Source organism: Heloderma suspectum, chromosome 4, assembly GCF_057233095.1.
Source record: "Heloderma suspectum isolate Gila_16-S chromosome 4, 16-S_ref, whole genome shotgun sequence".
In the NCBI taxonomy this organism is placed as follows: Eukaryota; Metazoa; Chordata; class Lepidosauria; order Squamata; family Helodermatidae; genus Heloderma; species Heloderma suspectum.
Genome location: NC_139461.1, coordinates 204,117,112 through 204,141,478, shown reverse-complemented (window position 1 = coordinate 204,141,478; position 24,367 = coordinate 204,117,112). Strand labels below are relative to the sequence as shown.

General features: G+C 43.5%; 1 protein-coding gene across 2 annotated transcripts in view; it reads right to left on the bottom strand.

The window, feature by feature from the left end:
- ZNHIT6 (zinc finger HIT-type containing 6) overlaps positions 1–24,367 on the bottom strand; it is a 211,618-nt gene that overhangs the window by 49,347 nt on the left and 137,904 nt on the right. Inside the window, exon 11 of one of the 2 annotated variants that reach the window (XM_084852039.1) lies at positions 17,664–18,432. The exons of the other annotated variant lie outside the window; for it this stretch is intronic. Coding sequence (XP_084708165.1) covers positions 18,412–18,432 — 21 coding nt within the window. The 3' untranslated portion in view covers positions 17,664–18,411. Of the gene's footprint in view, positions 1–17,663; positions 18,433–24,367 lie in introns of those variants that run through there. 2 annotated transcript variants of the gene reach the window in all.

The following is a 24,367-nucleotide window of genomic DNA, read 5'->3' as shown; positions in this document are numbered from 1 at the left end:
CTGCCTTTTAGCAAAAGCTGCCAAGGCAGCTAACAATAAAAGTATAAAATCCAGCAGTTAACATTGAACCAAGGCTTACATTTAAGTACTAGGCTGGTAGCCATAGGTGAAAAGGAGTGGGCTCGGCCCCTCCTCCATGCCCAGCATGGAAATCAGCTCTGCAACCCCCCTCTGCCAGCCCCCTCAGACTAGTAAATTATTTTGCGGGCTAGAACCTTTGGGAGGCTTATTTAAAGCCCAGCAATAACACTGTTGAGCCTAGTTTGGGGCATGCTTTGTGATGCTGTGCAATCCCACCACCTCTCTCCATTACCTGTCTGCCCCTCCACCCTCCATCTCCTCCAAGATCATGCACCTTCTTTGCATCCCAACCTCTGTGAGTCGTCCTTTAAGGTAAAATGAGATCAGGCTCACTATTCAAAAGAAAGAAAGAAAAACTGTTAATGTTCTTGCAAAGTTTTCAGTGTTTAAGGAAGGCTTGTCAGGAAGAGAGATTCTGGTATACTTACAATCTGTTACTAATTGCAACAAAAGCAACTAAGGAAAACCACATGTACGGACTCACTCAAATGAAACGAGTGCGAATTCATAATGGTGCCATCTGTTTTCTATACCCTCATCTTTTAAATGTTCTCTCTTAATGACTCCTCTCAAAATGGGTTTGGAAGATTACCTTTCAGAGTGTGCAGAATGTCTTCACCTATGTTGGTGAAGAATTCAATGTTCCATAAATGTTCTGCAATCATGTCAGAGGAGAAAAAGTTAGCTATTACATTGGCAAGCAAACAGACTCTCTGAGAAAGGGTGCAATGCAAATCCTCATTGTTCCCCATAGAAAAAACATACAAGACAGCGGGAGCAGGGGAGACCAATTGTTTAGAGATTTCAAATAAAAAAACAGTCATGGTTGATACCCATTTGGGCTGCTGATGTAGGGAGCAGGCAGCTGATGGTGGGTGGAGCCGACAAGGGCTAGATCTACACTACTGTTTTATAGCGGTATCAAAGTGCACTGATAACTATTGGGGCACATTACACATTCAGTACACTGCTTTTGTAGTGCTATTTCCTGCTTTTTATTCCACATTATCCAGTATACTGCAACAAATGTCATTGTGTATTCTACGAGGTAATCGTAATGATATGACACAAGGTGTAGATCTGGCTGAGGTCACAGTAGGCAGAGCCAACTAGTTCATGAGTTCAAAGCAGAGGGTGTGTGGGTGTTTCTGACCCATACAACAACACAAAAACACTCCTTTCAACCTACATTTGTCTGCTCCACAGCAAGAACCTATTATACAGAAAGGGCAAACTGAGGCATGAAAGTTAACTTAAAGATCATGAGTGCAAAGCAAAGGTTAGGTGTGTCCATTTCTGACCTCATACAACAGGGGTGCAGAACTATAATCGGGTGGGGTCTGAATTGCCCCCCACTATGCCCTCCATGTGCCAGATAATGTCATAGGTGTAGCCATTCATTCCAGCACCACCTGAGTCCCCCACTGCCCACATCCCTGCTCTTATCTTTGATTTCAGATCAGAGATAACAGCAGGGATTTCTTTAGGGAGCAGGGCTTGGAGGGCAAGACACCCTTGGGAGGAATGCAAGGAGGGTCTGCAGGCTGGATGCAGAACTGCAGCAGGCTGGAGCACTGTTGTTAGGGAGATGAGCTGTACGAGGCCTCCCCACCTAGGGTGATTGAACCAGTGCCTCTCCTTGCAAAGTCAAGCCTTTGATTTTATGCTTTTCCCGTAAATCTAAGGCTAACAAAGGTAACAGACAAAAGTACTGAAGACAACATTTTTTGCTCACGTTGACTCCAGGGAAGAATGGGGTCACTTAACACGTATGCAATTCCTTCTCTTCAGGTGGAGGTCTTTCATAGTGATGGTCTCTGATTCCACGGGGGTGACAACTGGCTCAGAAGGAGATCTGGTTGGCACAAATAAGTTCTACTTTGGAAGCAGCTCTGGTGTTGGAGAGCCATCCCAGAGAAGGGAACACTGTGCTGCCCAGGTTAGTTGAGCAGGCTTGTCCTGGTTCCTGTTGTTCCTTGCTGCTCTGAGAACTACCCTGTCCTGTAAATGCAGCATTCTTTTATTACGCCATGTCTGGAATTGCTGCCCCACCATCTTTTGAGCTGACCACAAGATGAAGCTGAGGTGGAGATTTAATTCGCCCACTTGGGCAACAGGTCCTAGTCCCATCAGGTCCCATTAGGTCCTAGTCCTAGTCCCAACAGGTCCTCCCCCCCAGCATCATGACGGATCAACCAGTAACAGGGTTAGGGTGAGCTAAGTGCTGGGAGGGATGTCATTGTGCTCTGCCCTGCCACAGTGTACCACTTGTCATTTCTAGCTGGCATTACATACTTTTTATTGCCCTACAATTCTCCCTCTTTATCTTTTTTTCATGTTCAGGTCATTGATCCTAAAACACCCTAGGCACAATCCTTTATGAAGTTCTATGCAAGTTACCACTGAAATGAACAGGATGCCAAGTGCGATTCCATATCCACTCTGGCAACACTATTACAGGTCCTAATAATGCCATCCACAACATCAGGGGTCCATACACCTGCTCATCTTCCAATGTAATATATGCCATCGTTTGCCAGGAATGCCCTACTGCATTCTACATAGGACAAACAGGCCAGTCTCTACACAAAAGACTAAATGGACACAAATCTGACATAAGAAATGGCAATGTTCAGAAACTAGTGGGAGAACATTTCAACCTCCCAGGTCACTCCTAATTAAATCATGCAAACCAGATTCGCACAGGAGTGAGTGACCTGCCTCCTGCCTGCTTGTTTGCCACTTCTGCTTTGCACCTGATTCAGAAAGTCACCCAGGATGTCATGCAAAACAACCCAGGAATGAGATGTTCCTGGGTGGTTTTCTGAACTGGATGCAAAGCGAAAGCAGCAAGCAGGCAGAAGGCAGTGCACTTGCTTGCTGGGCAGCCCCATGGGTTGTTATGTGTGAACCGGGTCTCTGTCAATGACTTTAAGGTGGCTATTTTTCAGCAAATGAATTTCAAAGACAAATATTAACATGAAATTGGTGAAGGACAATTCATCAAGAGATTCATCTCTATTTCCGGCTGTGACCTGAACAAGGGCAAAGGTGTTATTTTTTAATCACACTACATATGTTAATCAGCTCACCATTGCAATGATGTCTGTCTTATTACCCAACAACATTTTGTGAAAGACAACAGATTATGGTAAACATCAGTGTCTGTACTGTTTTGCATTTCAATTTGCTCTAACAATAGTTAACTTCCCGACACTCCCCCAGCATGTATATATACATCTGCCAATTTGAGGTTAATACTTCATGCATCTGATGAGGTGGACAGTGTCCGTGAAAGCTTGTGCTGGAATACATTTGTTAGTTTTGTTAGTCCTGAAGGTGCCACAAGATTCTGTTGTTTTTGCTGCAACAGACAAACATGGCTACCTGTCTAGAAATTGTTACACTGGAACAGTAAGTAAGCACTCTTACCCAATAACCCACTCAGCCACAGGGCATCTTTATGGCTATATTTCCATAAGCATTCCCACCATTTGGTGGGCATCTTGCTAGCCTCAAATAATTAACTGGACTGTTTGTAGCACAAAGCATTCAATGGATTGCTATGCATTTCCAGGCTCCCGCTAGGAATCTTTTCAAAATCTAAAATGCCCCATTTTGAGTTTACATATGATATAAAGCACATGCTATTAAAGAGGAACATTAGAAGGAGAAAAGTATATTCTGCTTTGTTCCCTTTTCATCTTTGTCAGAGCAAGTTTATTTTGGTGATATACCTAAAGGCATAAAACAAAGACTTTGAATCTTATTGACGGGATGGTGCGTTTTTCAATTTGTCCACTTTTGTAAGTTTCACAAAAGCTGCAGAGCCTGGCATAAATTGTTACAAGGATTTACTTTGCATGTTGTTTGGAGTATAAAAGCACGTTTAACATTGGAGCCAAAGTTACTTGCTTTAGCTGCAACAGACAAATAAATTGCTCCAGAACGTCATCATTAAAATAATTGGGTCTGATCCAAAGTTAATGGCTTGTGATTCTATTGCAGCTTTTTAACCTGCACACATATTGCATTTATGTGGTTCTTTGTTGTTGTTCAGTCGTTCAGTCGTGTCCGACTCTTTGTGACCCCATGGACCATAGCACGCCAGGCCTTCCTGTCCTGCGCTCTCTCCCGGAGTGTGCTCAGGTTCATATTCATTGCATCGGTGATGCTATCTAGCCATCTCATCCTCTGCCGTCCCCTTCTCCTTTTGCCTTGAGTCTTTCCCAGCATCAGGGTCTTTTCCAGAGAGTTTTCTCTTCACATTAGGTGGCCAAAATATTTGAGCTTCAGCTTCAGTATCTGTCCTTCCAATGAGCACTCAGGGTTGATTTCCTTTAGGATTGACTGATTTGACCTCCTTGCAGTCCAGGGGACTCGTAAGAGTCTTCTCCAGCACCACAGTTCGAAAGCATCAATTCTTCGGCGCTCAGCCTTCTTTATAGTCCAGCTCTCACAGCCATACATTACTACTGGGAAAACCATAGCTTTGATTAGACGGACCTTTGTTGGCAAGGTGATGTCTCTGCTTCTTACTATGCTGTCTAGGTTTGCCATAGCTTTCCTCCCAAGGAGCAAGCGTCTTTTAATTTCATGGCTACAGTCACCGTCTGTGGTGATCTTGGAGCCCAAGAAAGTAAAATCTGTCACTGCTTCCATTTCTTCCCCTTCTATATGCCAGGAAGTGATGGGGCCAGATGCCATGATCTTAGTTTTTTTAATGTTGAGTTTCAAACCAGCTTTTGCACTCTCCTCTTTCACCCTCAACAAGAGGCTCTTGAGATCCTCTTCACTTTCTGCCATTAGGGTGGTATCGTCTGCATATCGGAGGTTGTTGATAATGTGGTTCTTAGCCCATTGTAAATTAGGTAATTGACATCTGTCCCTGGCTACATTATAGGAAGGCTGCAGTCAACCCCTGGCAAATCCTCCCTTTCTTTTGGTGAATCACTTCCAAAGAGAGGTTTGCAGGTTCCTACCATCAAAAGCAGCAGTTGGTATGACATTCAAGGGAAAATACATAGTGACCATGATCCAAAGCTGTGTACATGAACAGCATTCACATTGTTGGTTGTGGAATGTGAAAGCACCACATGAACACAGATAACATCACTGTCAGTAAGCAACAATGGGGAAAGCTGCATGGCTGTTTTTTCTTTGCTGGATCATGGCAATGTATGTCCAGATACTTGGCCTAGCAAAAGTGATATAATAACAGCAACAAAAATCATATGCACAAACAGATCCAAGCAATGTTTGCAGCACTAGAGTTTAGGATAAGCTATGCTTGAAACAGGACCAAGGTGATGGCAACAACAAAGAAAGAGACTGGGATCAGATCTCAAAGTGACTTGCAAGGTCATTTACCAAAAAGAGAGATACAGCAGAATATGAGAAAAGCCAAGGGAAACTTCTGAAACAGAAGCTCAGCTAGGAAGGAAGAAAAGGGATTATCCCTAGCACAGGCTAATGGAAGAGAATCAGCTGACAGATGAGATGCTGGCATTAAAAGGACAAGGGCCAATTGTAGGAGCATCTAAATGAAAAAAATAAAGCTGTTTCCAGATAGAAAGGAAACAATCAAATTCTTCAAGAGTTTAAGAACGTTTGAATATAAATGAAGTTCACCTTAACCCTTCCATACCAATGGAATCCTTGGAGATTTGGGGCACCCATCATAATAAGTAACTGTGATTTTTTTTATTTGCTCAGGGTATGCACTTGTATAGATTTTGTTAAATGCATTCACTCTGTGTTTTGAGGATTGTCCAGCATCTTTCATTCTGTCATCCAATCACTGATGGAATCAATTTTTATTTTAGGGATGTACAATAATTGTATTCCTGTTTGCAAGTATGCACTTGCACACACACACACACAAAGTAAAAAAAAAAACAGTCCACAAGTCCATGGAATCCGTGTAACTTGGAAAAGCTGGTCCCCTGCAGAATCCACAGGTTGGATTCACAGAAATCCAAACTCATTTGCAGATTTCTCCGACATCCCTATTTATAACAAATCCCCTGTAAACACCCATTCAAATATATTTAGCCTCTAGATAATGCAGAGTGAATTTACAGGAAACCATGTATATGCATGCGATTCAAACCTCTCATACAGAATGTTTACAGCAACAATGGACAAACTTAGTCCTTTATAGAAAAATGCAACAGGCTGTAAAGAAAACATTAAACCTCAAAAAAAAACAACCAAGATTATGGCAACCAGCTTGATTGATAACTGGCAAATAGAGGGAGAAAACGTGGAGGCAGTGACAGACTTTGTATTTCTAGGCACAAAGATTACTGCAGACGCTGACTGCAGCCAGAAAATCAGAAGATGTTTACTTCTTGGGAGGACAGCAATGACAAATCTTGATAAAATAGTTAAGAGCAGAGACATCACACTGACAACAACAGTCCGCATAGTTAAAGCAATGGTATTCCCCGTAGTAACCTATGGTTGTGAGAGCTGGACCATAAGGAAGGCTGAGTGAAGGAAGATAGATGCTTTTGAACTGTGGTGCTGGAGGAAAATTCTGAGAGTGCCTTGGACTGCAAGAAGATCAAACCAGTCCATACTCCAGGAAATAAAGCCGGACTGCTCACTTGAGGGAAAGATATTAAAGGCAAAACTGAAGTACTTTGGCCACATAATGAGAAGACAGGCTACCCTGGAGAAGATGCTGATGCTAGGGAAAGTGGAAGGCAAAAGGAAGAGGGGCTGACCAAGGGCAAGATGGATGAATGATATTCTGGAGGTGACGGACTCGACCTTGGGGGAGCTGGGGGTGGCGACGGCCAACAGGAAGCTCTGGCGTGGGCTGGTCCATGAAGTCACAAAGAGTCGGAAGCAACTGACCGAATAAACAACAACAACAACAACTGCCAACTTGCCCATATTATCTTTATGCATTTCTATTGTTTCAAAACAGTGGGAAAAGGGGGTTTGTGGTGACAGAATTACTCCACTTAAAAAAAAAATTAATGGGCATATCAATATCTGGCAAAAGGTGCTATACATGCACAGAATCTGAGAGCATCTCTACACCAGCCTAAAATCCCACATTTAAAACATGCCATTCTGCTTCCCTTTTAAATGCAGGATCACAATGGACTCCCTTTACCTACGCTTCGTTCACCCCCTTTCCCCCTTATCTAAGTCTTCCCTATGTTTCATTATATAGCCGCTAGATGGTGCTGTGGAAGAAACTCAAGCGGAAGTTGAGTGCTGTAATTTGATAGCTCATTATCTCCGATCTTTTAAAAACTGGAATAAAGGTCATTTTGTGGAGGAGACACCCTGGAGGTTGACGACGTCATCTAAAGGACCTGCAAAGTTCCGTGAGTAACCAATCTTAATAGCAGGATAAAAGCTCCGTGTGAAGAAGCCCTCTATCTCTGAATTTGTTTCACAAGAAGAGTGGAATAGAACTTACCATACTTCCTCACAAGCTGGGGTGGGCAGAAGATAGATCTTTGGGTGATTTGTAGTAGATCAGTAAGGCTTTCTGACTTCCAAGTGTTTAACAATAACAGCAACAAATTACTCCCCTCCCCCCGCCTAATACTGTTGAAATGAAAAAAGCCTGGGATAACCAGGAGTGGACCTGTGTGTGAACGGATATGTTTTGTACTCAAAACATATTCTTGGGCTCACAGTGCTTTCATTCCAAGGGTATACCTTTTGTACCGGGCTCTGGTTGGTGGATCTTGGGGTTCTAGTAAACAATAACAACTAAGAAGATCTTGGAAGCCTGAAAGCCCTGCGTTAGGTAGCTCTCTCTACAGAGACTAATGCAAAGGCAAAATAGCCTTCAAACGCCTTATGTTTCTGTCCTGGTGATGCAATTTCCAAAAAGGGAGCAGCGCAGTGCCAACTGTGATGGTGATTTGTACTCCTTGGCTATTTTCCACTCAGGCCATCAGAATAAAAAAGCAGTAATGAATCTACAGTAATTTATTCAAAGCTAGACTGGTCCAAGCAGGCAACAGAAGGGAAGAAAGAGGCTTTAGTCTCTAAATCCTTTACAGGCAGTGCCAACTGCCATGCCCATATAATGGCCATGATCCTGCCCCCCCCCCCCCCGCACAGAAGACAGAAAGCTCAAGTTCACGGCTAAGTATGGCTCTGTGTCAATCAGGATCTCTGCTGGGAGCACTGCCAGGCCTACATTGCTGGGCAGCTCCTTGATGGGGAGCTGGGCTGGGGGGAATTAGGAGATGGCTTGTTCACTTGTTGGAGGCTGCAATATTGGGGCGGGGGGGGGGGAGGCTGGCCTGCAGTAGGCCCAGCACTAAGACTGCACTAAGAAGGGCCCTGCTGGATCAGACTGAAGACCTGTCTAGTCCAGCATTCTTTTCCCACAGTGGCCAACCAGATGCCTATGGGAAGCACACTAGCAGGACATAAGCACAACAGCACCCCCCCATGTTCCTTAGCAACTGGTAATCAGAGGCATACTGCATAGCCATTGATGTAGCAGTCATCTAGTGGTGGATTTATGTATGTGAACTAAGCCCTCATTGGCTAGTAGCCATTGATAGACCTTATCCCAAGATCTGAGGCCACTGAGGGCTTGCTCACCCACCCTGTTCATCCCTGTATGCCCTCCACTCATGTTATTAAACTTTAGCATTGCAGGATCATCGCAATGGCATAACCAGCAAATACGCTGGTGCAACTGTTTAGGAATGCAGTGCCAGCATAGCAGTACAGGCAAGCAGGAATTCCTCTATGATCCAAAGTTTTATTACTGTTCTTGTTTTAGAACCACAGTTGTTTTTGCCACCATCCCAAAGTTCCAGTAATCTGCTTCTCTTCAGGCAAATGTCTTCTTCAACCTTCCTGGAACAGGCACTCCCCAGCATTTCTCATGGGTCGAGATGGGGGTGGAGAAACATTTGCTGCTAGATTTAAACAAACAAACAAACAAACAACCCTTTGTCATTTGTGATGTAAACAAAAAACCCATCCTTTTTTAAACAAACACACACACACACCTTGCACATGTTTACAAATATGGATGAGGAATTATTATAGTTTTCCTGAGCATTAATTATTAGTGTACTTTGCTGCTGAGCACACATTCAGTAACATGCAGTTTCAGATTGATGACTCATCACCCCACTCCCAAAGCCTTATCAAGTTAGTTTATTTATTTATTTATTTATTTCATTTCTATACCGCCCAATAGCCGAAGCTCTCTGGGCGGTTCACAAAAAGTTCAAGAGTAGTGCACTGCAGGTGAATAATTATCATAATTATGGGGCTGCAAATAAAACAAATGGCAATAAATCCCTTAAGTTTTTGCAGACTTACATTACTTGCCTTTCCTTATTACTATGCCAAATGGGAGGAAACACAAAGCTAATTCAATCATTCTGTTTTGTGTTCATGGGAAGAGGCACCATGGTGCAAGAGTCATGGCTGTGACATTTCGGAGCTTGTTATAATGTGCTCTTGTAACCTCTTCTGCCTCTGCATGAGTGAAAGATATATTCCGTTTGTATTTCAAGTCATTTTGGGAAAACTAGATCCAGATTCCTTTTCTTTCAGAACAGAAGAATGCCTAAGTTTACAGCTGTTATTTTCCTAAACTTCCCACTGTAGTCTGATGAGGTAAGCCTTTATTTTAACTTGTGTGTGATTTATGTACGAAAGCTGATGCAATGTGTGTTATTTTATAGATAGATTTCCCTCCCTTTATGGGAAAAAGAGGGAGTGTGGATTTTTGTTCCCAATTCTGAACAACAATAAAAAGTTTGGCATTGTGACAGATTTAGGATTCAGGAGGCCCCTGGGCAAGTGACCATCTGAGGGCCCCCTTAACCGGAGGGAAGGCAGCATGCAAACAAAGCCTTTTCAGAATCCTCTTCTCAGCAAGCCAAGCCACACAGAGTAAGTCAAGGACAGCTTCACTATTCCTCAAAGAAGTGCAGTCCAGGAACAACACTGCCCATTCTTCCACCCCAGTTTCTTGGGTTACCTGCACAAGATCATAAGAACATAAGGATATAAGAAGAGCCATGCTGGATCAGACCAAGGGTCCATCTAGTCCAGCATTCTGTTCACGTAGTGGCCAACCAGCTGTCGACCGGGAACTCACAAGCAGGACATGAGTGCAACAGCACCCTCCTGCCCATGTTCCCCAGCAGCTGATCACACCTTTATTGTCTATAGTCTGTTGATCTAGAGTGCTTGCTCTGTGTGTGTGGTAAGCACTAGAACAGGGGTGGGCAGAAGGTAGATCTCCAGATGTTTGGGACTTCAACTCCCAGAAGCTCCTGCCAGCATGGCCAATGGTCAGGAATGCTGGGAGCTGAAGTCCAAAACATCTGGAGATCTACTTTCTTCCCACGAGCACACTAGAACACTGAAGAGGACATAGCTTTTTCCTCTCTTTCAACTCCTCTCTGTCTGACTATGGAAGGAAGAATGCTGGAAACAGAGGCCTCTTTTGACCTGCCAGTTAGGAACCCAAGGAGGAACAGGTCAATTCTTTGGGTTACATGGGTTGGTTGCCCTAGAGCAGAGATGGCATGCTAGTTAGTGCAGATGTGCTTTTGTTGACTGCTGCTGCTGACTGCTGCAATATCTAAATACAGAAATTGTGACTTGGTGAATATTTGTATCAAGCCTCACATACATGATTAGGACTGATCATAATCATGCCAGAGGAAAGCCTTGAAATCCTCAGGAATGGCTACAGTCAGCCATCACTACATAGCAGGGCTTCATGCAAGTGCTTACAATGTGAAAACTAACCACACTTTTAGGGATAGCGGCAGCAGCAACCTTGCTGCCAAGACAGTGCATTAATCAACCCGTAGACCAAGTGCAGATCATAAAAATCCTTACAGACAAACAGTAAAGGTTTGTTCACACATGTATATTCAACACTTGATGACTCCTACATCAGTTAATGATTTGCATGTGTGAATGGACCATTGCAAACACAACACCAGAAGCAGAATGTTCACATTACCTCAGATACAATGCCTTTCAGTGGAGTCATTTTACATACTCAGCTTCCAAGTCATAGACTGGATTCGCATGACACGACAACCCATAGTGGGTGATAAGCCACAATGGGTTGTCACGTCATGTGAACTTAGACCGATTCCCACAGGATGACTTGTGCATGCACAACAAGCCACCCTGACAACCCACGGCTTGTTGTTGGGGTTGTTTAACCCACGATAGGTTGGTGTGTCATCTGAACCTGACACTGCCAATTGATCACCCCGAGTGATGTAATCTGTGAGCAAGTGACAGCACCTCCAACAGTGCCTAAGCAGAACTTTGGAGGGGCTGTCACTTTTTCATTACCCCCCCCTTTTTTTTTAAAGTGTCCTCCAGACATTTGCACAAATTGGGGCCAATTTTTTATTATTATTATTATTTATGCCCCAGCAATGTGCACAAATGCCCCATTATTTATTTTATTTATTTTTTTAAATTTGGGGGTTGGGTTTTCAGAGTTGCACTAGTGCGCAGCTCCAATGGTCCAAAATAGATAGGCTCACCTTGTCTGGAAACTTGTATGTTTCAGCTGTTTCAAACATACAAGGTAACTGACAAGAGGACACTATATTGGCTGATTTCACAGCCTCTGACAGTTGACAGGTAGGGAAAAGGGGTCTGGATCACCCCCTCCACAGGGTGATCCCCAGGGTTTTAAGTATTGATCTGGCCCTTGCAGGTGCCCTGCTTTGAATTCCCACTTGCCTTGAGTCCTCAGCATGTAATTTTCATAGAGATCTACAAGACATCCCCTTTTCACACCCGTTTGGAGTAACTGCAGCTACACTTGATATCCGTCAAAGGAGCTGTCAGAGGTTGTTGTGGTTAGCATGAAGGGGACCAAAAAGGGGGTTGCATGTAGATCTCTGTGAAAAAGAGTCTATATGAAAAAGAGAGACTCTTTTTCACAGAAATTTTCAGTAACCGCAGCAGTAACTGCTCTGAATGGAAGCTGCAAAAAGGGATGGACCCTAGATGTCCCTTAAAAGGCTTGATGAGACTTGGGGAAGTGTGGAATGGAAGAAGGGCACCCCCAGGTGTCAGTTCAACACTTAAGCCCCTGGGGATCACTTTGCTACGGGAGTGATCTGGTCTCCTTTTCCTGACCTGTCAACTGTCAAGGGGTATCAAATTAGCCTATATAGCAGTCCTATCTCCTAAATTACCTTGTATATTTCATACTGCAGTTCATTCCAGTTGACAACTGAAACATACAAGCAATAGGCAAGGCAAGGCAAGGCTATATATATATATATATATATATATATTTGTCAGCTGCAAGTGCCCTCCTGCACAACTGTGAAAAACAGACAAAACTTGATGATGATGATGATGATGATAAATTAATAACAACACTTGCACAAATTCCTGGGGCCAATATATATATATATATAGATTCCAGATCCATTTGCATAAATGTAAAAAATAATTTTAAAAGGGGTTGTGAACAAGTGACAGGCCCTCCAAAGTGCCGTTTGGGCACCAGTGGAGGGGCTCTCACTGGGGCCCAGGCAAGATCGCTCAGGAAGAGCAGCAGGGTTTTTTTTCTGTTCTTGCTGAGTGGCTTGCCCAATCACTGCAACCCATGATGGGTTGGCTCTGCCAAGTTTGGATAACATGCCAACCCACTGTGGGTTAAACAACTCCAACAACAAGCCATGGGTTGTCAGTGTGGCTTGTTCAGGAAAAACAATCCACCCTGCAGGAAGCAGTCCAGATTCAGACAACATGACAACCCATCGTGTCTTGTTTTGCACAACAATACACAATGGGTTGTGGTGTTGTGCAAACCCAGTCATTAAGTAAAGAAAAATCAGTTGGCATACAGGCATGTGTCAACCAACTCCAAGAGTGCTGGAGGAGGGATGGGTGAGCAACCTGGAGCTTGCCCCAGAAATCAGTTGAGGCCTTTGAACATTCCTGTCAAATGCTCAAACATCTTGGAGGTATTTTTGAGCTCCAACTGCCTGACTGATCCCAGCCCTCCAGTGCCTGTGACCCCTTCCCCCTCCCCCAAGAGAAAAATCCTTACCATGGGGAAGAGAGAAAGGAGAGCACATGTCCGAAGGCTTCAATGAAGACAGGAGAGGCCTAGTGGGGAAATTCCTCAGGTAAATTACAGGGAACATGGAGTCATCTTTGTCAAGGCCCTCCACCACCTGATACCCTGATACCCTACTCAAAGGAACAGCTTTTCCCCCCTTGGGGAGCACAAAGGGCTTGCAGCCAGTGGTGGGTAGTGTGCTGAGGGGCCTTTTTGAGGTGGGCTATGCTCACCTTGATTAGCCTTGGTGTAATTCAAGCAGGCTGCTTGTATAGTTGAGTATGCCTGCTTCAAATCCTCACTAGCTGGATTACCAAAGTGCAAATACTGAAGATTTTCCTGCAATGTAGCAGTCGTAAGATCGCTTCTTCCTGTGATCCACAGACTTTAGAAAAGTAACATCCACATCTGTAACAAAGCAAGTGGATGATTTTATTTGTTTGCCTCCAATCCACCTCCCTTGTATAACCTTGCAGTTCATTAAAAGGAAGGTAGAGTATGGAACATTTCCACCTCCTGAAAAAAAGTCAAATGTCTAAAGGACATGCTTTTTACCAGGGTGGAAACTCCAAGAGTTGGATTGAAATGATTGAAAAGTTGCTGAAACAAGAGACTTACGGTTAATCCTGAAGATGGATCTACATCTTCCTGGAAAAGCTACTGTATTTGGTATTCTGTACTGTGGTAAACCAAAATATTCAAGGGTCATTACTAATTACCATAACATCCCACCACTTACTGTGTCATACTGACAACCTATTCAGCAAAAGCCACACATAAGGCAGAATGTTTATTTTTAAACAGTTTGAAATGTATTTTCCAACCATCAGTTCATCACGAGTTGTTTTTCCACTACCTTCCAGCCCAACACCTCAAAAAAATATGCTTTGCCTTAAAGAATTATAGGTGGATAGGAAAGTATTTGTGTTTGGATGAACAAACTCTGTTAAATACATTTTAAACATAAGGCATTTCCTTTAGCTTGCTACTTCCTAATTCAAGGACATACCCCTCTATTCAACTTTCCACAATGTTTATTTTCTCTGGTTATGCAAAAATCTTTTGGGACAGGTAGAGAATTTGCACTAGAAACAATGGATGCTTCCAGTTGGATGGCTCCTAGCTCTACCAATCAAAAGACTTTGGGCAGCTATTCCATTTTCCCTCCTTAATGGATTATTTGTTACAAGAAAAGTCTGAAGAAGCAGTGGGAAAACATGGGAGGGTTACAAATTGATGATGTGATCCGCCTTCCCCCATAACATTTTGTGAAAGAAGCAGGATGGTTTCACAATAAAAGCCTTATCTGGAAGCACCCACTGTTGACTAATCACTCCTTCACCCATTCACTAGTTAGAACCAAGCTTCTAGTACTGGTGCTTGCCAGCCACCATGGCAAGTCACTTCTGATTAGCCAGCCACACCAGATTATATATTCTGGTGTAATCTTTACATTCGAATACAGGCACTCCAGTTCATGTGTTCACCTACTTGAAAATCGTGCAAGTATAGTGGGACATCAGGGACTCATGTCCCTACTTCACATACAAAGGGACACATGGCTAACATGCATGCATACATCTGTATGTCAGTTTGCCTAATCCCTGCAGTACTTTGACCTCTTTAAAGGGGTAGAACAAGCACAGGAATCAAGCACACATGTATAAGAATATACATACATATGTGTCACATCACATCGTATATGTGATGGGAATAGGTATGGGTTCCAATGCACACACAGGATTCCCAGATAAATAAGTGTGCGAACCATCCCAAAGCGGTCCTACTGTACAGGTCCTTATTCTAGGTCTATGGATCTAGACTAGGGATGGGCATCTTTTGTAGTGTTGGCCTACAAATCCCATCAGCCCTAGCCAGCACAGACAATAGTGAGGGATTGTGGGAGTTGTGGTACTCCAGATGTACAGCCTACAAGTTGTCTACCCCTGATCTAGGCATTTCCAGCTACCAAATTAAAGAAAAAGAAAATGAAAATTGAAAGTAGTAACCATTTTGAAAACCAGTCAATTGAAAATCATGCTGTAGGCAAGCATATTGCTTCTCTGTGCTGAGGTTATTAGAACTCCATGTAGAGATGCACAACCCAGGCACTTTGATTATGCATGTGGCAGGCCACAGGAATGTTTGGACTCACATACTGTCCTCTGCAGCATTGCACTACACATATACGCAATGAACTCATGAAGCTGAGTCAGGCCATTGGTACATCCAGTGCTGTCTACTCACTGGCAACAGTTCTCTAAGGGTGTCGAGCTTCTTTCACCCCAATTTCTCAATTTTTGAGAAGCTCTTGGGGGCTGCATCCCAATGGTGGGTGAGGCCAAAGGGGGCAGGGCCAAAAATACCAGCATATTATATCTTAAAGCCTTTACTGCCAGTAACTAAGCCTTAGGAGAAGCATTTCAGCCTTTTAGATGGGGGGGGGGGAATGCTCAAATGCTGGGAAACCACCAAATGATCAGCAGTCAGGAGAAACGGGGTTTGGCTGTCTTGTGAACCCTGGTGGCTGGATTGGGACCCAAGGTGGACTGGATTTGGCCTGTGGTGCAAGATTCAATACCGCTGGGCTAGTGGGTAATGGAGACACTGAGGGACAGTGCAAGAAGAGGTGACTTTTGAGTCATGGAATGTAATCCAACAGGTGGATTCCGAATCCAGAGAAGAATTCCACTGATGTGTCATCTCAGCAAAACTTTGACAACCGCAAACCTTAGATGGCAAATGTAATAGAATACCACCTGTTTAGACTCATTCCTCTCAAAGCCATTTTGTCAATGCGACTAATGTCCGAGGTGGCAGAGAATGCCTGTGGAAACATTGCATCCACTACTGAGTCTTGAAGAGTTATTTTCAAACAATTGTCCATAAATATAAAGCTGTCAACCTGCAAGTGCTGGTTCCAGGTTTGGGGAGGCCCTTGGGCAAGATGCTCATAATGGGCCCTCTTCCTGAGTGCCCGCATGCACCCACCTCCCCAGCATTGCTGCCACTGGCCATTCGCGTGCCTCTTGGTCTGCACTCAGTGGGCACCACCTCCCAGAGAGAGGGAGGACAAGTCACCACTCCTTATGGAGGGTACCACTTCTTGCTCCTGTCACTGTCCTTGTGCTCAGAGAAGGCAGGGGAACAGGCAGCAGCAGCAAGGAGGAGCAGCGCCAGGAAGCTCCAAGGACGGGGAGTTTCCCCCTTTGGGGCATGGGCCTTGGAGGTGCCTGACAATGCCAACCCCTCGGCTGACCCCGAATTGACACATCCCATCCTATCTTTCTTTCCCTAATTCTGAGAATGCAAATCAGATGGAACCTCGAGCCTGGGTAAATTTTTGATCTGAAGACCAGGGCTGGGGAACCTTTGGTCGACAGGTTGGATTTGGACTGTGGCCTTCCCTCGGATGCACTGCGCAGCAAGTAGGTGTCTCTTATGTGTCTGTGAATGGTGTGTGCATGTGTGTGAGAGGGTATGGGGTGCCCCCACCCACTTTGGGCCCTGCGCACTGCTGGCATGAGGCCCTGGCGCTTTGCCATTGAGGCAAACCCTTGCTCTGAAAGGGGTTCTCCAGCTCCGCTGTGGATATATACATGCTGTGTGCAAGGGTGGTGGTGTTGCAGCCCCATCCAACTGGCTCTACCTCCTCACACCCATTTGAAGTCCCTTCTCTACACACAGTCCCTTCTTGCTTCTGTAGGATCTGCAGATTATATCCAATGGAGTCACTGCGCTACCACAAAGCTTCTAACACTTGCAGAAACCTTGTTTTCAGCCTTGCATAAGGGTTAAACCCGATAGTGATTCTGCTTATGCAAGCCTTATGGGAACCATTCCACAATCTGTTCTACAAGCCATTGCTCTAGTTGGTTCATAGCCCATTACTCATCTAGGTGTTACTTGCGCTAGTTGTGCTGTTTATTATTGATTGATTGGATTTGTACCCTGCCTTTCTGCTAGACAAATGGCACTCAAAGTGGCTAGTGCTTGCACTAGTGCTAGTAGAACGCCACGTCTTGTACTTTTTCTGCTAGCATAACATTAGATGCAATTCCATATGCGCAATCTGTGCCTCCCATTTTTGTAGGCCACCAGTCATAATAATTATAATTAAAAGATAAAAGCCAAACTGCTAAAAACACATCAATAATAAATAGCACCTGGCCCTTAAAACCAACTTCAGCAAACAGCTTAAAAGGTAAAGTCACATTCGAATGTCAACATAGCAAGGTGGTGGGACCAATGGGCATGATCCTGATCTTTACCAGCTGCACAGAGGTCTACACAGTTTGAATGTCTGCACAGGTCTTTACACTTCAACTAAAATAGGAAATTGACACTGCATTGTTCTGGAGCTCAGTAACTGAAGTTAACATTTAAGGGTGACAAATAAAAGGAAAATAAAAACTGATGAAAAATGATGACTGCCTCCCAGAAGACACCTGCTAAAAGATGTCATTTTTAGCAACAAAAGGACTGAGACAAAATTACTTCACCATATGTTGATAAATATCTCTGCCTTGAAATGGTTTATTATAGGCAAGCATACAATGTACAAAAGTGGCAAAATAATATGTACAAAAACATATGTGTACTTTGGAAAAGAACAGATTGTTTCAAACAAGAAATGACAGGCAAATTTCAAAACATTATAAACTAAACATTAGCAGAATCGCTGCTGGAAGTAAACTATTTCCAGCCCTGTAACATTAATAAACCAAACTATCTAAAATTGAATCCTGACATACTGTACATAAAAATGTGTGTAGTGTGAAAGTCTATCTTTACCTGTACTTATTGCAAAATTATTCCTCTCAACACATAAATAATCCAAACTCCTGAGTACCTATCCTTTTTGAAAGGAAGAGTCATTAAAAAAATAATCTCTTTCTATGTTTCAGTCATATATTTACATTTATTCATCTTTTGTTCTTGTTGTCCAAGCTTGAGAAATGTGGCCTAATTTTTCACCATCCAGTTATTAGATAATTTGGTATGTAGTTATTTACATATATCTTCATTGCTCTGATCTGACCAAATCTCAGAAACAACACTTTAGAAAAACATGCAGAGGGTTTTGCTTGGTAATAGGAAAGTAACACAATCACCTAATGATCTACTGAAGTGTACTGAACTTTGTACTCGAATATAGAATACATGCTTGGGGCCGTGGTGGCTTAGTGGTTAAGACGATGAACTGCAGAACAGCAGTTCAAGACCCAAGTGCTGCATGACGGAGTGAGCTCCCGTCTTCAGTCCCAGCTCCTGCCAACCTAGCAGTTCGAAAGCAAGAAATTGCAAGTAGATAAATAGGTACCGCTTTCGCGGGAAAGGTAACAGCGTTCCGTGCACCTTGGTGTTCAGTCATGCCGGCCACATGACCACGGACGCGTCTTCGGACAGCGTTGGCTCTTTGGCTTAGAAATGGAGATGAGCACCACACCCTAGAGTCGGACACGACTGGTTGGGGACACCTTTACCTTTACCTTTTTTATAGAATACATGCACCACCATAGCTGTTAAGGGCGTTTGTATTTTTTCATTAAAAATACAAGGGGAAGTATTCAATGGTATCACAGTGCCAGTGGTAATGACATTGTGCTAGTGTAAAGCAACACTAGCACAATGTCAGTAGTGCTTGCTAGGCAAAGGGAAAAACAGTGGTTTGCCACCAAATTTCGGTGGTGTGGTGTGCCTCCGAAATTTGGTGGCAAATCACCACTTTTTCCCTTTACCTAGCAAGCGCTAATGATGTTGTGCTAACGTTGGTTTATGCTAAAACTGTGACAACATTGGATCCTGCCGGTGGAAGTTATCGCCTGCTTTCTGATTGTGGTACACTTGTAGTCTCGATTGTGTTGATCAATGAAGGCCTAATATCAGGTGTGCGTGCATTGGTTGGTTGGCGGCAGGAAACGTATAAGCACATGTAACAGCTGTACATCTTAGATGTCATCTCTCTCATTGCTCAGAACATGTGGCACCTCTGCTGAAACACTCAAAATGGCTCCCCAGGCCCTTGCACATCCAGCACAGATTCCTTGTCATTGCCTTTAAAGCTCCCCATGGCTTTGCCTCAGAGTATTTTGTGGCACTTGTTTTCTGTTACACCCCTACCTATGATGTTTGCTTATCCAAGTCTGCCACCATCAATTGCTCCAAATTCTCTTCCCTCTTGATCCCTTACACCTAGAACTATCTCCCACAACACCTACAGAGCTCCATCTTTCTTTCTTCTAAGCCCTATTCAGGTATTCTGAATCCTGTCTTCTAGAGAGAACTCATATTGGTAAGATCTGAACATAAACACACAGACATATTTTATTTTACATTTACCTCTTTCATGAAGGGTTTGGCTTATCTTTTAGCCCTTCTAAGCATATGTTTCCAGGCAGAATTAAAAGTGCTGGTTATGACCTAAGAGCCCTATGTGGCTTGGCACCAGGCTACCTGAAAGACCACCTTCTCCCATACCAGCCTGCCTAATTCTTAAGGACTTCTGGAAAGGCCCTTTTCACAGGTGCTTTTGATGGCAACCCAAGAGAGGGCCTTTTTGGTGGCTGCTCCCAGGTTAAGGAACTCCCTTCCAAGGGAAGCTAAGTTCGCTCCCTCTCTGCTGTCCTTCCACCAAAGTGGTCTTCAGGCAAACACCACTTTATTCAAAAAGGCCTTTGGCCTGTAACTGGGTCTGTTGGGTTGGATTTTTTAATTTTTCCTCCCCTGTAATTGTTATGTGTTTGTTGTATTTTAATGTAATGTTTTATTCTTTAAATCAATTTTAATTGTGCCTGTAAGCTGCCTTGAGTGAAATTCTTTGGTAGAGAGGTGGGATACAAATCAAATCAAATCAAATCAATAAATAACTAAATAAGGGAGGGAAGAGCGACAAGAGATAGGCAAGTGTAAGAGGCAATGAATATCTTCAAATGCAGTTGCCTTGGAGAGGTGAGGCCTACCACTTGTGTGCTGGACCCTTTCCCTTCCTGGCTTATAAAAGCAGCCGGGGGGAAGGGGGTGGACTGGTTGACTGGGTAAGGGTAGAGGTGAATACCTCTTTATGGCAAGGAGTGATTCTGTCTTGCCTAAAGAATGTAGCCAGTGATGCTGCTGTGACAAGGGAGTTGTGTGCTCCCTGTAACTGGCCCCAGTCAACACTCTTGCTGCAGCATTCTGGACCAGCTGAAGTTTCTGAACAGTTTTTGAAGGTCCCACCTAAAACCCCATGTACAGCATGTTACAGTAGTCCAAACGGGATGTGATTAAACCATGTGTGGCCATGGCCAGATCAGACATCTCTATGAACGAGCGCAGTTGGCACACTAGCCTCAGCTGTGTAAATGCACTCCAAGGGCACCACCAAGACCTGGGCATCCAGGTTCAGGGCAAAGTCCAAGAGTACACCCAAACTGTGAGCCTGAGTCTTCAGTGGGAGTGTAACCCCATCCAGAAAAGTTGAATCCCTGTTCCCTGATCTGTGTTTTGACTGGCCAAAAGCACCTCCATCTTGTCTGAATTAATCTTGAATTTGTTTGCCTTCATCCAGTCTATTACTGACATCAGGCACTAATTTAGAACCAGCTTCCTTGGATTTAGATGGAAAAGAGAGATAGAGTTGGATTTCATCAGCATACTGGAGGCGCCGAACCCCCAAACCCCGGACAATCTCTCCCAGCAGTTTCATACATATGTTAGATAGCATGAGGAATAAGATGGAACCCTGAGGTGCACCACAGACCAATGGCCACTGCATCAAACAGGAATCCCACAGCACCATCTTCTGAGATTGCCCATTTAAGAAGGACCAGAGCCACCATATAACAGTGCTCCCCATTCCCATCTTAGACAGATGTCTCAGAAGGATACCATGGTCAACAGTACTGAAAGTTGCCAAAAGGTCCATTAGATTAACTAACAGGGACACATTCCCCCTGTCCCGTTTCTGGCATAGATCATCCACCAAGGCAACCAAAGCAGTTTCTGTCCTATAACCAGACCCAAAGCCAGATTGAAATGAATCTAGATAATCCGTCTCATCCAGACGGATTATCTGTCTCAATTCCCTGGAGCTGAGAAGCCACCACATGCTCCAACACCTTGCCCAAGAATGAAATATTAGAGAGCAGCCAGAAATTATCCAATACAGTGGGGTTCAGGGAGAGTTTTTAAAACAAAGGTCTCACCACCACCTCCTTTAGGCAAGACAGAACCACAGCTTGCCATAAAGAGGTATTCACCGCTACCCTTACCCAGTCAGCCAGTCCCCCTGCCCCGGCTGCTTTTATAAGCCAGGGAGGGAACGGGTCCAGCACACAAGCGGTAGGTCTCACCTTTCTAAGGATTCTGTCCACACCCTCAGGCTGTACAAGTTGAAAAGTATCCATTATAGCTGGACAAGCAGGAGCCAAAGTTACATCCACCAGACATATATCAACTAAGTTGGAACAGATACGATTGATTTTATCTGCAAAGGGTCACACTAATTGGTCATTGCAGGCTATCAGCTGGTCCACCTCTTCTTCTTGTGAGCCAGAGCGTAAGAGGCCTCTAGTCACCTGAAAAAGCTCCACCGGGCAAGTCTGAGCAGATGCAATGGTGGTGGAGAAGTACAATTTCTTTGCTGCCTTCACTGCCACAGAGTAGGCTTTCAAAAGAGCTCTAGCATGTGTTCAATTGGACTCGTTCAGACTTTTCCGCCAATGTCACTCTAGTCAAAATCCCACTTGTTTCACCGCCCGCAGTGCCCTGGAAAACCAGGGGGCTCACTGGGCTCCACTCCATGGGAGAGGACACACAGGAGTGATCATGTCCAGCGCCTGGGCCATTTCTCCATTCCAGAGATCAATCAGGGCTTCGACAGAATTGCCTGCCAAGGTGACAACAAAATCCCTAAGAGCCGTCAGAAAAACATCTGGATCCATCAGTGTCCTCCCCTAGCTTTCTCCCCCACTATCAAAGGTTCATGTACATGTATGATTATATCAGCAGCAGCAGCAGCAGCATCACGGACTATGCACCCAGAATAAAAGGATTTGGAATTATTCTGTAAACAGAATATTCAAACTCCTTTCCCCCCCCTGGCTTAGGCTACAAGTGGTCTTTTCACTTTGACAGAGTAGTTACACAGTGTCAATAGCACTGATCAAACCTCTGGGTATTGGGCTGTTGCCAGGCATGTCATTAGGACACCCCTAGCCACTCTTGTGGTCCATACACTTCACAGCACTTTCTGAAGTTTAGATGCATCAGCCAGAACGTGGCCTGAAGCTAAAGTACTTCCAGAAATCAGTCCTGCAACAATCATGTCTATTTTTGGAAACTTTAATGCACGGTACTTTCCTCTGCTGAGGTGATTTCTATTTTAAGAATAGATGTAGCTGGCCAGGATGAGCCAGAGCAGTGAGATAAAAACATCATATCAGGCATAACCCCATCTTGAATTAGCGGCTGGTAATGCTGTCAAGCTGACATTAGTCATGTCGCATCTTTGCAAGCATGATCTGCTCCTGGCCAGCTGCACTTCTAATACTATAATGAGTAAACCAACCCTGAGAAACATATTTGGTGCCTTTGGAGACCACACATATCACAATTGGCAAGGAGGGTGGACTTTTCCTTATAAGTCAAGATTTGCATAGTCCCATTAAATATTTATACCAATAGCCCCTATCACATAACTCATTTTACTTTCTTACACATTACTATAAACCTTATCAATTACTTAGAAAAGTTACTGAATGTTACTGAAAATTCTCATTGGGTTGGATCCAGACTTAGTTATACTTAGAGCAGTAGACTCATTGAAACCAGTGGGACTTGTTCGTCATGACTAACTTAATTCCCATTGATTTTCAATGGGTCTACTGCTCTAAGAATGACTAAGTCTGGATCCAACTCATTATATGTAGGAGAGGGGAGGAGGAACATGAATCTGAAGGGGCTAGATGACTGGAGCATTAATTTGCTTTCATTTTCTAAGGAAGTTTAGAAAAATAAATGTAGTTTAGTGTTTTTTTTAAATCAAAAGCTTTCTAACGTTTCCTAAGGAGCTTGCCTTTTAAAAATAAAAATCTCTTTGTTGTATTATTTTTCTGAGCTGTCCCAAAGGAAAAGCGATGAGCTGGTTATGGGCTTTCCTGATGAAAGAACCTGCCTGCTAGTTGAATTCCCCCTATTTTTATGCACTAAAATCTCATTAGCTTGTACTAAATCACTAACTAGAAAAAAATGTTTCTGTTTATCAATCTTAAACAATTGTTTAAAACTCAAGCCATAATTTAAATTTTTTTTTATCATCTACAGGTCAGCATTTTCTAAACAATTAATTTTCCATGAAGGTTCAAACAAAATGCTCGACTCTAAGTCATATTTGAGTATCCTTCTTTGATCTCCAAAATAACTGCTTTAAAGCTCCAAAAATATTCCACTACCTGTTCATCTTAGCATGTTATACATAAAATATTAGCAAGTCTAGCTTAACTGAGTTCCTTCCAGTCAGATTTTTCAAAGTCTTTCTTTACTCTTCCAGAGATATGTAACAGGTGAACAAAGACCTAAATCATGTTCACATACACTGATTAGCATAGGCTGAGTTAAGAAAAAACAACTAGCTATATGGGACAGGGTGAAAAGGGCAGAGATGAAAAGTCAGCTAAATTAAATCAAGCTTAATATGAGGGTGAAGATATTTTCATCCTTTCTCCTAAGATCATAGGCAATAATTTACCCTGTCCAATTTAGTCTCACACAAAAATCATTAGGCAGGCTGACAGCAAGAACTCTACAAAGTTCATTTTAAACTAAGTGAAGTGATACATTAGGCCAGAGTTACAAAGACTTCTGGGACCACAATCAATCATTTTTTCTCTAATATCCATGACATTTCTGCAAGACCTGGCCAATCCAGGGGCTTCATACTACCTGCCAATCACAAGGGCTGATGTTACACATGCTAATTGTCTACCAATCAAGAGGACTTTGAGGCCAGAGCACACACAGTCTACAGTAGGCTATTAGGCTAGATCCCAGATGCAGGCCATGAAATGTATGGTTCGAGACCCTAACAGCACAGTCTAATTTCAACACGACATCACTGCACAAGCACATGGCTGTTGTATCAGGATTCGTTACAATAAGTTATGTTCCACTCAACTCTCACATGCAAAAAACAAACCAATAAAACCACACCTCATCTTTCCGTATTTTTAGGCC